Genomic DNA, 15,039 nt, shown 5'->3' with positions numbered 1-15,039 from the left:
AACATACTTTAGGTATGGGACGATATACTAAAGAAGTCCTTAGATTAGTGATAGGATATCCTGCTTGATAACATCTAGTTTCAGTTTTGAAGTAGTATATCAGTCAGAGAAAACCCCAGAGAAACAGAGCCAGCGGGGTTTATATATTATAAGGAATTGGTTCACTCAATTGTGGAAACTGACAAGTCCCAAGATCTGCTGGGTCAATCAGCAAACTGGAGAACTAGGAGAGGCAGAGATGCAGTTTCCAGTCTAAGTTATTCACATGAAGTGCTTAGAATGGTACTTTGACTGTAGTAAGTGGTCATTAAATGTTAGCTGCCCTTGTTTTCCCCTCGTTTCTGATCTTCCTTTTTAAGCCAACATCTTCTCCTGTCCCCATCTCTTATCTCCAGCCACTTGAATCGCCAGTACTTGCCCTTGCCTGTGACATTTCATGCCTCTGAGCTTCAGCACATGCTGTTCCTTCCCTGCTGGTACACCCTTTTGAACTTGTCCACCCAGACAACTCCCATTCGATAGGCAGAGTCCAGCAATCATATCCCGACTCCAGACCCCTAGGTTTTCGATCAAACTCTCCTTTCCTGGGATCAAAGTCTCCTTTCCTGTCCTCCAGCTTTTAGACCCTTCCCTACTGTCCAAGTTCTAGGGAGTAAGTGGTCCAGCTCCATCAAAGCATCCCTTTCCCTGGGTCTTGGTGCTCTGGCGCCCCCTTGTGCCCAGCTTCAGACCTGCGTGGAAAAATATGCCTAGAAAGTTCTGGGAGAATAGTGCAGGTGCGGGAAAAGATTGAAGGCCGGAGGAGAAGGGGACGACAGTGGATGAGATGGTTGGATGGCATCACCGACTCGATGGACATGAGTTTGGGTAAGCTCCGGGAGTTGGTGATGGACAGGGAGGCCTGGCGTGCTGCAGTCCATGGTGTCGCAAAGAGTCGGACACGACTGAGCGACTGAACTGAACTGAACTGCGTGCAGGTGATTCTCCACAGTGCACCCAAGGGGTCACTCTCAGCCTTTCTCCTCCAGCTCTGGGTACTGTGAGAGTGCCCTGTGTGGACTCCATGCACGAGAGTCTATTGGTTGGGTTCTTCCCGTTACAAGCACTGACAGGAAATCTGAAGGTCAGTCGTGGGGGAAGAGGTTGGAGTATTTATTTTCCAGGCCTCTCTCTGCATCCCTGCAGTTTTGCCAGTGGCTGTGTTCTCTGTCGAGAGCTATAGCTCCTCTTGTGGCTCAGACGGTAAAGAACCCGCCTGCAGTATGGGAGACCTGGATTCGGTCCCTGAATCAGGAAGATCCCCTGGAGAAGAGAATGGCAATCCCATGGACAGAGGAGTCTGCCAGGTTACAGCCCACAGGGTCGCAAAGAGTTGGTGCTACTGAAGCTATTCAGTACACAAGCTCTCTGAATGGCTACCTGTTTCCTGTCAGGATCCTAACTGAATCACATCATAAACTTAGGGTGTGTGCATGAGAGAAGGAGACCCTCACCCACCAGGGCACCTCAGAGTTTCTCTGCAGAAGGACCTTGGGATGGCCAAGGAGCTGACCGGAGGACTTGTCTGAAAGCTGGTAAACTTTACCTGGGGTTATTTGTGGGGAGGGGCTAAACTCTTCTTGACACTTCCATTGGTATGTCTCTCTGCCTCTCCCCTTGAGGGAGGGTGGAAGGAAAAAGCTTTTATTCCTGTGTGCATTGCAGGTCACTTGGGTACTTGGTTAACTCTTACTTTCTATGTGCCTCCAGAGCCCCGAGAGGAAAGGGGTACTATGGTTCAGAGAGGTGAAGTCACTTGTCCAAGGCCACACAGTGAGTGATTATAATAGCTACCTTAAATGAAGCAGAACAGAACTGTTTCATTTCATTTCTATGAAGTTCTAGAACAGGCAACACTCATTTCCAGTAAAAAAAAAAAAAAGGCATGGAGTGTCTCTGGGGGTAAAGTAGAGAGTGAGTGCCCTGGAAAGGAGCAAAACACCAAACCAAACAGTGGTCGCTGGTGATGGAATGTTTATGTTTTAATTTGGCTTAGTCACATGGGTGTATCTGTTTGTCACAACTTACTGGGCTTCTCCCTTAAGATCCCAGCATTTTTATTCTCAAAATAAATAAACAGGGATTTCCCTGGTAGTCCAGTTGTTAAAAATCAGCCTTCCAATGCAGGGGAAGCAGGTTCCATGCCTGGTCAGGGAACTAGGATCCCACATGTCATGAGGCAACTAAGTCAGTGCACCTCAGCTAGAGAAGCCCTCATGCCACAATGAAGACCCAGAGCAGCCAAAATAATAATTATCACTGTGTGTGTGTGAGAGAGAGAGAGAAAGAGAGAGAGAGAGAGAGAGAGAGAGAGAGCGAGCGAGAGCATGCGCATGCGCTCAGTCATGTCTGATTCTGCGACCCCATGGGCTGTAGCCTGCCAGCCTCCTCTGTCCAAGAAATTTTCCAGGCAAGAATACTGGAGTGGGTTACCATTTCCTTCTCCAGGGGATCTTCCCCACCCAGGGATCGAACTCTTGTCTCTTGCATCTCTGGCATTGGCAGATGGGTTCTTTACCAGCTGAGCCACTGAGGAAGCCCCAATAATTATTATAATTATAATAAAAGAATAATAAATAAACAAAAAAGAATTTGCAAGCCCGATAGCTGTCACTTCCCCCCCACACACACACTGTGCCAGATCTTAGTTGCTGAGTATGGGATCTAGTTCCCTGACCAGAGATCGAACCCAGGTTCCCTGCATTGGGAGCTCAGAGTCTTAGCCACTGGACCACCAAGGAATTCCTAGCTGTCACTTTTTCTAAAAAAAATTTGTTTTATTTTTTTACTAGTTGTCACTTTTGAGTGTTACATCCCAGGTCTGTCCAAAGTGCTTCGCCTAAGAATGGATCAGTTTATGAAGGACATGATGATAACATAAAAATCAGCAAATATTTTTGCAGCACTTAACATTCATGTATTTACTCCTTGAAAACAACGTGTATTGCACATGTATCGTGTAGTAAAGTAACCCAACAGAAAAATGACACTCCTCCTAGTGGGAAGGCAGATATTTAGAAAAACAACCAAAAAAAGTGGAAAACACAGACTGTTAGGACACTTTCTATGGGGAAAAGCAAATAAAGCAGGGCGAAAGAAGGTCGTGGCGGGGGGAGGGGGGGCGGGTCATGTTTTACAGACTTTATAGTATGACGTCCTCTTGATAAAAGGACTGTGAGAGACCACAGCATCAGAAGAGGAAACGGAGGCACACAGAGGTCACCAGCCTAAGTCTGGCCAAGAGGCAGGGCTGGAGCTGGAAACCCCAGGAGAGATTCCTTCCAGGTGTGGCCCTGACCATGGGCATGGGGAACTAACAGACCCCTCATTCTCTCCCTTGGGGAAGTGGGAGTGCAATGACCAAAAAGTTAATGACTTAGGTCTGGGGTCTCCCTAAACCCCCGTCCCACACCTCCCCATAGCTTAAGGCTTGATCTAGTTGGAGTGCGGGGTTGGAGGGAGGGTAAGCAAAGGAATTTATGAGATGGAGGCTTCCAGGCTGGGGACGTTGAAGGACTCGGGGGTGTTTCACCAGCAGGTGAGGTTTCTCCAGAGCTGGAAAGCTTTAGTGGGGTGAAGGGGTTAAGGGGGAGCGACAATGGAGGGGTTAACGGGGGCGGGCCCGGTCCGGGCGGGGCGGGGCCTCAGCTGGTGGCTCTGGCCCGGGGCCGGGAGGAGTCGCCGCCGGGTCCCTGCGCCGCCGCGGATCCCGGATCCCCCAGCCGCAGGGAGAGGCGCCGCCCGCCCCGTCCAGCCGCCACGCGCAGGTAGGCGCCGGTTTCTCCCCGGTCCGCGCAGGTCCCGCGGCCGCCGGCGGCCGCTCCTCCCCGCGCCCCTCGCGGGCTTTGCGTCCCCGCGTCCGTCCGCTGCCTCAGTCTCCCGCGTGGCCTCGGTCCCCGCCCCTCTCTGGGGCTGGCTCTCCCTGCGTCTCCGCGACTGACTTTGTCTCTGGGTCTGTCTCCATCTGTCTGTCTGTCTCTGATGTCTCTCTGGATCTGCGGTCCCTCTTCCTCTGCTCGTGTCTCTCCTTAGCCATCTCGATGTCTCTGTGTTGATATCTTTTATCTCTGCCTCTCCGTGTCTCTCTGTCACTCCGTTTGCCTGGATCCCTGGGTCTTGATGAACTCTCAGTCTATACGGATCTCTCTACCTCCGTCTCCCCGTTTCTGGGCATCTCTTTGCCTTTTTTCTTCCTGTCTCTGTATCTCTCTGTATCCCTCTGTTTCTGTCTCCATGTATCTTAGACCCGGTTCTGGCAACTTCACTCCGTCGTCATCCTTCTCCAACTTTCCCCTGGGCTGAGGGTCTTCTTGGGAGTCGGGTAGGGGGCAATAGGATTACCACCTGGGGCAGGTGGACTTTGAGTACCCCTGTGACCTGGGCTCCCCCTTAACAGAGTCACCCCACTGCTCTGGAGGTCGCACCCACCCCACCCTCCAATTTCAGGAATTCCTGGCTGGGGGAGGGGGTGAACTTCCTCCCCAACTTCCTCCAGTCCAGGATTTGGCTGGGTCACCCATTAACTCCTTATTGTCTCGGCTTCATCCCCGCCCCCCGCCCCCCCAAGCACCCTGAAGGACAGCTCTGGAATTTCTGTGAGGCATCGACTGTGGGATGAATGTCATATATACTCAGGTGGGATGAGGGCTGGGGGATTTTCTGGAGGGCAGAGATGAAGATGATGGGGGCCGCACCCCTCATCACCCCCCACCAGGGCCCTCCACCAGCCACACCTCTCCTGAACTCACCAGTGTGTCCCTGCGAGCTCAGTTGTGGCCAACTCTGCGACCCCGTGGACTGTCCCCGCCCGCCAGGCTCCACTGTTCATGGGATTTTCCAGGCAAGAATACTGGAGTGGGTTGCCATTTTCTTCTCCAGGAGATCCTCCCCTCCAGGGGTCAAACCCGCATCTGCTTCTCCTGCACTGCAGGCAGATTCTTTACGGCTAAACCACAGGGGAAGAATTCACCAAGGGCCCCCCAACTCTGTCTCTGTGGTTGAGCTTGACTTCAGGTTTGGGGTGAGGATGGGGAGGTTGTCCTCTCTGGGCGGGGTTTCAGTAGGAGAAAATGAGAGAGATTGATGGGTTTTTTTTGGCGGGGGGAGCTCCAAAACTCTGGGAATCATAGCATCAAGAAGTTAGTGAACTCTTTTTTTTAATTAGAGTATCATCAGTTTTGAATGTGAAGTCTTTGCATGAAAGGACCCAAGTATGTGAGAATGATCTGAAAGGAGGATTGGGAGAGCTCAAACCTTCAAGTTAAAGGTCTTGGGGTATTTGAATCCTTCAGTCCAAAAAGATGGGCTTTGGAATATTGGCAGTTTTCAGTGGTCGCAGTCGAGAGCTCGAAAGTGCTGTCAGAGCCAGCTAGACTAAACCCCCATTTCAGAGATGGGGAAACTGAGGCCCAAGTGTAGAAGTCCCCAAGGTGAGTCAGTTTCAGGCTGGGTTGGGACTCCGGTTCCACTGAAGCCCAAATCCAAAGTACTGGCTTCTTTTGCTGCTACTACCTCAGATTAATGTGGGGAAGGAGGTCTTCACAGGCAACAGGGAAGAATGCCAGGGTGAGTGTGAATGGCTGGAACCCAGGAGGGAGCAATTTTAGAAGCAGAGGAGAGAAAATATTTCTAAAACCATGGTGGTGGAGAGGGAGAGGGGATAAGAGTTGGTTGGAGTGGAAGGGGTGGAATTTCAGAGAAGGAGGGAAGAGAAGAGGGGAAGTGGGGAGAGGGGGCAGCGATTAACTCCCCACTGACTCTGTCTCCTGACCCTCCCCATGAAGCCCACTGCTCCTGCAGGACAGGGCCTATAATTTGGTTTGTGTCTAGACAAATAATAACTCAGCCTCAGCCAGTATGTGATCCAGTGGGGTGGGATGAGACAAAGTTTCTGGGCCAGGTATAGAGAGGCAGCCTGGGCTCTTAGTGTCCCCACCAGGAGGAGAGAATTTAGGGGCCAGGTAAATGTGACTACCCACCCCCTGCCAAAATTGAATTCTTAGTATTTTACAATTTTGCACAATTTTAGAACTTCAGGCTGCTGGAATGTTAAAAAAAAAAAAAAAAACCGGAAGAGATAAATGGAGAAAAAAGGAAGTGGGGTTCACCATATCTGTAAAAAAGAAAGGGGAAATACAGATAAGTGTTTGCTGAGCAAAGATAATGATCACTGAGAGTTTAATAATGTATTATGAAAGTTGTACAATTTTTTTTTTTTAATCATAGAGCGTTCTAACAATAGAACTTGAGAATCCTGGAATGTGAATTTCCTGGGATATTGGAAACCTAGAGGGTAGGGGTGTGGAAAGCCGCCATAATAATAATAATAGAATGGAAGGAAGGTAAAGCTCTAAAAGGTTATAATAATAGAACAGTAAACCATGGCGTGGACTAACAATAGAATCTGAGGATCTGAGAGCCTTGGGAATCTAGAACATCAGAGGAGTAGAGTCAAGGACCCTCCCTGGTGTCCCTTCTGGGTGGTGTGGGGGACATATGTGGAGGGGATGGGGATCCCTTCGGTAGAAATGGGGCCAGTGGAATGGTCTCGGTGGCCTGACTGTCCCCGGTTCTCGCCGGCCAGCCGCCAAGGCGCCAGGTGGGGAGCGAGGCTCTGTGATCACATTTCGTTCCCCTAATGAGCAGACCTACCGGAGCTGACTGGTCCCCAGGGGGCTGACAGGGGAGCAGGAGCCTTCAGAGGAGGGAAGCGGGGAGTGAGAGAGATGACCTGGAGGCTTCTAGGACAAGGCTGGTGGTGAGTGGGTGCGGGGGCTGTATTACCTCTCCCTCTTGCCCTTTCAACCCCCTACCCCCAAGCCTTCAGCCTTGCTGGACTGAGAAGTCGCTTCTGGAGCCTGGCTTGAGCAGCTAAGACTGTGCAAAGTGGGGTCAGGGGTCTGACAGTCCTTTCTGTCTCCCCACTATCGCTCCACATTCCCAACTTATCTCTCTTCCCTGGCCCTCTGGGAGGGACCAGCAGGGACCAGGAGGGAGCGGGGGTGTGGGGTTGGGGGAGAGAGTGCTGGGCAAGGGAGTCAGGTGATGGAGGGGCATGCAAGACCCCTGAGATCACTTGCCTTCTGGTGGTGAGAGAGTCTGTGGGGTTTTCAGCAGAGTCTCAAAGAGGGCTGAGAACCCCAGAAAGACTTGAGAAAAAATTACAAGAGTGCAGGGAGGGAAGAGAGAAAACATTCTTTTTTGTTAAGAACTAGCGATCTAGGCAGCCTTGACACGTCATGTGACTTAGACAGCTAACTGCCTTGTGGCCCTGGGCCTCAGTTTCCCCGTCTGTATCAGGTAGGAGTCAAATAACCTTGTGCCCACAGTTGTGGCATATAGGTTTATTGCATTGTGGAGTTCTAAGAGTCTGCCATTCCATGCTATCTTTATATGTGGTGGGGTTGATGTTGGGCATATCTCAGGTAGGGGAGAAGAGAGGGTTGAATGCCCCTCCCCCCACGCCTAGCATCCCCCAAGAAGCAGGTGGGTTGAAGTAGAGGGACCGGAGGAGGAGGGAGGGGCAAGTGTCCCCTGGAGGAAATTAGCAATGGGAAGTACATTTCCTTTGTCTGCAGGAAATCAGTCTCCGGCCTGTGTACCCACCCCAGCCTCAGCAGAACTGGGGGGTTCTTGAGAGGGTGGGACAAAGGGAATTTCTCCAGGCTCACTGCCTCCTTCCGTTATGAACTGGTTCATTTCTCATGTCAGCTCCCCAGTGCCTGTGGAATAGTAATAATTGTTCAAACACTGCACAATTTATAGATGATATCACCTCTACCAAGGATTTTGTTTCTTTCTTTAAAATTCATTTTCTTTTTTAAATTGAAGTATAGTTGATTTTGGCGCTGTTAGATAGCATCACTGACTCAATGGACGTGACTGTGAGCAAACGCCAGGAGATGGTAGAGGACAGAGGAGCCTGGCGTGCTGCAGTCCATGGGGTCACAAAGGGCTGGACACGACTTAGCAACTGAACAAGAACAGTAGTTGATTGACAGTGTTATGCCAATCTCTGCTGCATGGCAAAGTGACTCAGTTATACACATTCTTGTTTTTTAAATATTCTTTCCATTATGGTTTGTCACGGATGTGGAGTTAAGAAAATATTCACACCCAAAAAATTATTCATAACCTATAAGTTGAGAGTTACATTTTACTGGGTGGGAAGTTTTAGGACTTCAAGCCTGGGAGATAGCATCTCAAGTCACCCTGAGAAAACATGCTCCAAGGAGCCAGGTTATATAGATGTTTTGCAACAAAGGGTGGGTAGTCTGAACATCGGAAGATTGTTGCCAATTAAAGAAAACCAGATATCCCAAGTTGAGGGAATTTAGCGCTTTTCTCTGTATTATGGGAAGATGCCAGAGTCTGGGCTCAGTGAAATCATTCCTTTGATAGGCACCTCAGCTATCTGGGGCCAGTATCCTGTGTTTTCACATCCTGAGCTTTCTGGGGGTGGGGGGGACTCACCACGGGGAGTGGTTGCAGTCTGATGGCTGCTAGATGGCAGGTATTCTTTCCTTCCTGAGTTCCCTCAAGGCTCACCAGCTCACCATCCATTGTGGCCGCAGTTGCTGGTGACTGTGACATCCTCTTTTACTGATACGGCAGGAAATATTTCATTTCTCACAGGATATTGAATATAGTTCCCTGTGAATAAGTTGGGAGATGTTTCATCCTCTTCAATTTTCTGTAAGTTTGTATCAAATTGATATTTTCTTCTGTGTTTTTTTTTGGGGGGGGTGGGGGAGGGGCCATGCCATGCAGCATACAGGATCCTAGTTCCCCAAATCAGGGATCAAACCCACAGCCTCTGCAGTGGAAGCCAGGAGCCTTAACCACTGGACCACCAGGAAGTCCCAAAGATTTTTGTATCTGTGATGCAACTGATATAAAAGTTGTGTCCCACCTCCCCTTCATGCAGAAGGAGAAACTGAGGCTCCTGCTGCTGCTGCTAAGTCACTTCAGTCGTGTCCGACTCTCTGTGACCCCATAGACGGGAGCCCACCAGGCTTCCCTGTCCCTGGGATTCTCCAGGCAAGAACAGTGGAGTGGGTTGCCATTTCCTTCTCCAATGCAGGAAAGTGAACAATGAAAGTGAAGTCGCTCAGTCGTGTCCAACCCTCAGCGACCCCATGGACTGCAGCCTACCAGGTTCCTCCATCCATGAGACTTTCCAGGCAAGAGTACTGGAGTGGGGTGCCATTGAGGCTCCTGAAGGAGAAGTAATTCCCTTGGTCTTACAGGCTGAAGGAGAGACCCAGGGCAGAGAGAGAGAGGTGTTTTGAGTGATTTGTTCTGGGCTGGAGGAGGGGTGGTTCAGTTCAAAGGGAGGGACCGGATTGTACTGTTCCAGTCGGGAGCAAGCCCCCTCCCTCCCATCTCCACAGGATCCAGGAGTGTCTGTGAGTCTGGGGTGGGGGCAGCTCTTCTGTTGCGGAGGACCCCACAGGGGGTAGGACTTACTAAGCGGGACTCAGCCCTGACCTTTCAAAGTCAATTATGCAGCAGAGAGAGCCTGCCCTTTTCACTTTTTCCTTCCTCATCTCTTTATCTCTGGGACCCTGCAGGGACTCGCTGGAGCTTGAAGTGGGGGGTGCTGCTGCCTCAAGGGGAGGTGGTGCCTGTGTGGAAGCAGTGGCTGACCAAATGCCTGTTCCCTCAGCCAAAGGCATTTATTGAGTGCCTACTGTATGCTGGGCCTGTCCTGGGTGCTGGCGAGAGCTACAACAGTCAATATACAGTCCCTGCCCTCCCGAGATATCCACTCAAGACAGACAGGCAGACACAAACAGGATGCAAGGTGATGTGAAGAGAGTTGTTTAGTCGCTCTGTCGTGTGTGACTCTTGCTCAGTCATGTCTGACTCTTTTGCGACCCCACGGACTGTAGCCCGCCAGGCTTCTCTGTCCATGGGTTTTCCCCCAGGCAAGAATAGTGGAGTGGGTTGCTGTTTCCTTTCCCAAGGGATCTTCCCAACCCAGGGATGGAACCCTTGTCTCCTACGTTGGCAGGCAGATTTTTTTTTTTTTTTTTAACCATAGAGCCACCAAGGAAGCACTGGGACTATGGATAAGCATATTTTCATTTTTCATTTGTGCCTTTTCTAAATTTCCTTGAATAATGACAGATTTCCCTCACTTCTTGAACTTCCAAGTACCCAATCTATTCAGTCTATCCCTTTAACATCAACTTCATAGCCATTGCCTCTGTCCTGACTCAGTCCTCTTTCTTGCCTTGACTTTTACAACAACCTTTTCCAGCTGTGAATAAACTAACAAAAAGCACCTCACAGACATGTGTACCTCTCTCCCACCAGCCATCTATGATGGCAGAAATCATGTCTTATTTATATTTATCTCCAGTGTTCAGTCCTATGCGGGGCACAGAGGAGGCACTCAGATGTTGGATGAACTGAAGTTCTCCTCAAATAGGATGTAACCTCCTGGAAAAGAAGAGCCCTATCTTGAGATTCTGTGATCTCTGTAATTCCTCCACACAGAGTGTGTGGGTGTGGGTGGGCAGGACTGTGGGTACAGAGGGCCGCCCTGAGGAAGTGATGGAGATATAGGAGCTAGTCCTAAGTAGATCTGAAGGAAGGACAGAGGTGGTGAGGCTGGAAAGAAGGTCCAGCCTTGAGTCTGCTGAGGGGGAGGGAGAGGTGGGTATGAAAGTCAACTAGGCTGCAGAGGCTGGGCAGGCAGTGCCTTGTCATCTGGGGAAAGACTTGGGATTTTGTCCCAAGTCCATGGGGAAGTTATTGGAGGATTTCAAGCAGAGAAGGATTTAATAACAAGAGCTGACTGACATGTTAGAGAGACCTGCCTGGCCGCCACATGGGGCCGCCACGTGGGGAGTGAGTGGAGGGAAGCCAGAGTGGCAGGCAGGAAATCCTCAGGGAGGCTCAACCGTAAGGTCCAAGCCAGTGGTCGTGGTGGAGCAGAGTGGGCAGCGGCTGGGGTTTTAGAGACACGCGTGGGCACAGAATTTAGTGTGGAGGTTAGGGAGAGCCCAGAGCACTCTCCCATGGGAAGACACTGCTCAGGCACCGGGGAGGTTCCCGTGAGCCTGCTGGATGCCTTGGGTCTCATCCCTTCCCCTCTTTGGCCCCTCGGTTTCCTCATCTGTCCTACTGAGTCAACCACTGGTTTTCAAAATGTGTCCTGGGGACTCTTCAGAGGTGGACTTCCTCCCACCACCTCCTTTTATCTAGAGCACAGAGTAGCTTCCCCTTTTCACTGTCTTAGATGAGGTTTCCTGTTGAGATATGTTTTTTTAAAAAGTGGTTCCACAGCCTACAAACTGATGCAAACCGCTGGATGGAATGGCCTCTAAAGATGCCTCTACTTCAGGACTTCACTCCCATCCTCTTGGGGGCTGACAGTGGTCCAGGGCTTGGTCCAACACTGTCTTTTTCCCTGTGCTTAAAGATCTCCCCAGGACCAGGGCACGACAGGCCCAAGACTCTCACTCAGGGAAGTCAGAGGGAAGCGGAAAGAGACAATGAAGGGGGTGGTCTCTGAGGGAGGGGACTCCTGGCACTGCCCCTAGGGCTCCCCCTTGGTCAATTGAGTTCTCATAACTTCCCTGCCCCAGCCCCCTGCAGCTATGCTTCCATGGGCTGTCAGACCAGGGCCCCTTTCTGTCCAATTATTCTTGGGTGAAAACTGACGTTCAGGCTGGAGAAAGGAGGCGAAAGCCAAGATTTTCCCCGCTCCCGTTATCAGGACCTTGGATAGGTCTCTGAACCTCTCTGTGCCTCAGTTTGTCAAATAGGGGAGTAACAGTACTTTCCTCATAAGGTTCTTGAAAATTTTAAACTCACATCCATAAAGTGCTAAAGACAAGATCTGCTATGTAATAGGACTCAGAAAAACTTTGGTTGTTATTATCACTACCATCATCATCATTGTCAAGAATTCAGTGCCCTGGGTTAAGAGTAGGAAGCTGATTCTATCACTGTCTTGCTGTACATCCTTGAGGGGAGTGACCCAGCCTCTCTGGACCCTGTCTCAATGTTTATGATATGATAGGTGAGACTAGTTCAGCATTTCCCAAAGCATGATATGAGACTTGTGCCAGTTTTATATGGTTTCTTGAAGAAAGTTTTAAAGAAACAATTAGGGAAAAAATATAACTGACATCTCAAATCTGTGTTTTCAGTGATCTGTTGCTTAGATTAAGCATCATTAAGGGGCCTACCCTCTGGAGCTCACAGAAGGGTGTGGGGAACAGAGGGAAGTCCCTGACACCTCTCATGACAGTTCTCTTTCCCCACAGGTACCGCAGTCAGCTTTGAACTGTGAAGCAGGGCCACCTCGTCTTAACTGCTCAGCCCCCACCAGGACCAAGCTGGAGCCCCTCCCATGTCCCTTTAAATTTCCGGTATTGGTAACCTGGTGCTGATAGAGCCCTTACTCACCACCTTCCTGTTTCTTTAAAACCCTTCCCACATTCCCCAGACTGAGTCTTCTCTCTCTTTCATCCCTCATAGGACACCCCCCTTTTTTTGTAGTCTTCGCCTCTTTGGTTACCTCCCTTATTTCCATATTTCTTACTGGGGTCCTAGGAGGTGTCAGGTGTCAGCACCCCCATCCATCTGGCCTAGTCTCCTCTGCTCCCAAACTGTGAACTGCCCTATCTCAACACTACCGCATACATTTCCTGCGTCTTCTAGTATATCTCACCTCACTGTTACTTCAGCATAGCCACGCTTACTTTCTACATCCTCCACAAATCTCTGTCTCTCACCACTGCCCACTGATGCCTTCACCTCCCGTATAAACACTCCCCTTGGTCAATCGTGTGTTACCCCAATACTCTCCCATTTATACTCTGGTTGGGTCTATAAAACCTCCTTGACAAAGCTCGTTGTTAATCCTGCCACCCCCAAACCTCCCTCCTGTCGTAATTCTATCCCTTCTCCAACTTTTCTCTCTGAAGCCTCTGTCCTTCTCTGCCCAGTCTGGCCCACAATTTTCAGTCCACCTCATCCTCTAACCCCGTGAACTGCCTCCCACCATGTTCCCCTGAGCCTCCAAGGAGGGGGCTCAGGGGGGCCTGATGGCCTCCCGCCCCCCGTGGCCCCAAGCCCCCGTGGGCCAGGGGAAGCACCCTGAAAGACCCAGTGCCAAGGATGGGCAACCGCACGTTGGAGGGCTGCCACGTGGACTCCCGCATGGACCACCTCTTCCCGCCCTCCCTCTACATCTTCGTCATTGGCGTGGGGCTGCCCACCAACTGCCTGGCCCTGTGGGCCGCCTACCGCCAGGTGAGGCAACGCAACGAGTTGGGCGTGTACCTGATGAACCTCAGCATTGCTGACCTGCTGTACATCTGCACGCTGCCACTGTGGGTGGACTACTTCCTGCACCACGACAACTGGATCCACGGCCCTGGCTCTTGCAAGCTCTTCGGGTTCATCTTTTACACCAACATCTACATCAGCATCGCCTTCCTGTGCTGCATCTCGGTGGACCGGTACCTGGCCGTGGCCCACCCGCTGCGGTTCGCCCGCCTGCGCCGTGTCAAGACAGCTGTGGCCGTGAGCTCTGTGGTCTGGGCCACGGAGCTGGGCGCCAACTCGGCACCCCTGTTCCATGACGAGCTCTTCCGCGACCGTTATAACCACACCTTCTGCTTCGAGAAGTTCCCCATGGAGGGCTGGGTGGCCTGGATGAACCTCTACCGAGTCTTCGTGGGTTTCCTCTTCCCCTGGGCGCTCATGCTGCTATCATACCGTGGCATCCTGCGGGCTGTGCGGGGCAGCGTGTCCACTGAGCGCCAGGAGAAGGTCAAGATCAAGAGACTGGCCCTCAGCCTCATCGCCATTGTGCTGGTCTGCTTTGCGCCCTACCACGTGCTCCTGCTCTCGAGGAGCGCCGTCTACCTGCGCCGCCCCCGGGACTGTGGCTTCGAGGAGCGTGTCTTCTCGGCATATCATAGCTCGCTGGCCTTCACCAGCCTCAACTGCGTGGCTGATCCCATCCTCTACTGCCTCGTCAACGAGGGCGCCCGCAGTGACGTGGCCAAGGCCCTGCACCACCTGCTCCGCTTTCTGGCCAGTGACAAGCCCCAGGAGATGGCCAATGCTTCGCTCACCCTAGAGACCCCGCTCACTTCCAAGAGGAACAGCATGGCCAAAGCCATGGCAGCCGGCTGGGTGGCAGCTCCGCTCGCCCAGGGGGACCAGGTGCAGCTGAAGATGCTGCCCCCGGCACAGTGAACCTCGAATTCTGCAGAGCCCCCACTCCTCCGGTCTAATCCCCCACTCCCTTCCCTTCTGGCCCAGTGTATGCAAATTGTATGTAAATAAGGCCCTGTTACTATTCATAAAATGTAAGAAAATAGGAAAACAGTGAGGCTGATGTGTCACTGACCAGCCATCATCCTCTGCCATGACCCCCCATGATAATTCAGTAGAACTGTGCCAAGCCCTGTGCTGGGTGGTGCTAGTGACCCAGCAGTGACAAATGGCGGCCCTGGCTCTGTCTTCACGGCTCCTATTCCAACGGAAGAGACAGATCTATCCCGGGAGGGTGATGCTCCAGAGTGGGCAGGGCTCAGACAGGGGAGCCTAGGGGCCGGGGGAACCCAAGAGGGCCTCTGTTGCAGTCTGGGGGATGGAAAGGGCTTCCTAGAGGAGGGGACCGATAGATTAAGTTTCCAAAAGGCAAAGACAAAGAAGTTAGGATTATTTCCAACAAGGGAGTAAAAGTCTGTGATTCAAGGGGAAAGTGGAGTATTGAACAATCACTTGTGTCTTGGGAAGCCCCTGGTCATATAGAGTAGAGAGAGAGCAGGACAGAATATTTCAGAGTTTGGAGATAAACAGATTTTTCCAAGTCAGGCCTGAGGAGGAAGAGGGAGTGTGTCAGAACCCAAATAAAGGGCCACTGGCCAACTATCTGGAGGAGCAGGGAGCAGGATAGGCTTGGGAACAGGGCTTAGGACAAGAGAAGGGTATTCATTCATTCAAGAGAGATTTATTTATACCTGT

The 15,039-nt window shown here is 51.3% G+C and overlaps 1 protein-coding gene across 1 annotated transcript; it reads left to right on the top strand.

Annotated features, from left to right (window-relative positions):
* The first annotated feature begins 3,698 nt into the window (after positions 1–3,698).
* On the top strand, positions 3,699–14,397 carry GPR4 (G protein-coupled receptor 4). The gene is made up of 2 exons (XM_070771273.1): positions 3,699–3,806; positions 12,321–14,397. Exon 2 carries the CDS (start codon positions 13,177–13,179, stop codon positions 14,263–14,265), a length of 1,089 nt encoding a protein of 362 aa, XP_070627374.1. The 5' UTR covers positions 3,699–3,806; positions 12,321–13,176; the 3' UTR covers positions 14,266–14,397.
* The last annotated feature ends 642 nt before the right edge of the window (positions 14,398–15,039 follow it).

This window comes from Bos indicus, chromosome 18 (assembly GCF_029378745.1).
Source record: "Bos indicus isolate NIAB-ARS_2022 breed Sahiwal x Tharparkar chromosome 18, NIAB-ARS_B.indTharparkar_mat_pri_1.0, whole genome shotgun sequence".
In the NCBI taxonomy this organism is placed as follows: Eukaryota; Metazoa; Chordata; class Mammalia; order Artiodactyla; family Bovidae; genus Bos; species Bos indicus.
This window is presented reverse-complemented; position numbering and strand designations above follow the sequence as displayed.

What these genes read in the sequence shown, in the direction of transcription:
- GPR4 (XM_070771273.1), top strand. Translation starts at nt 13,177, where the DNA reads ATGGGCAACCGCACGTTGGAGGGCTGCCACGTGGACTCCCGCATGGAC.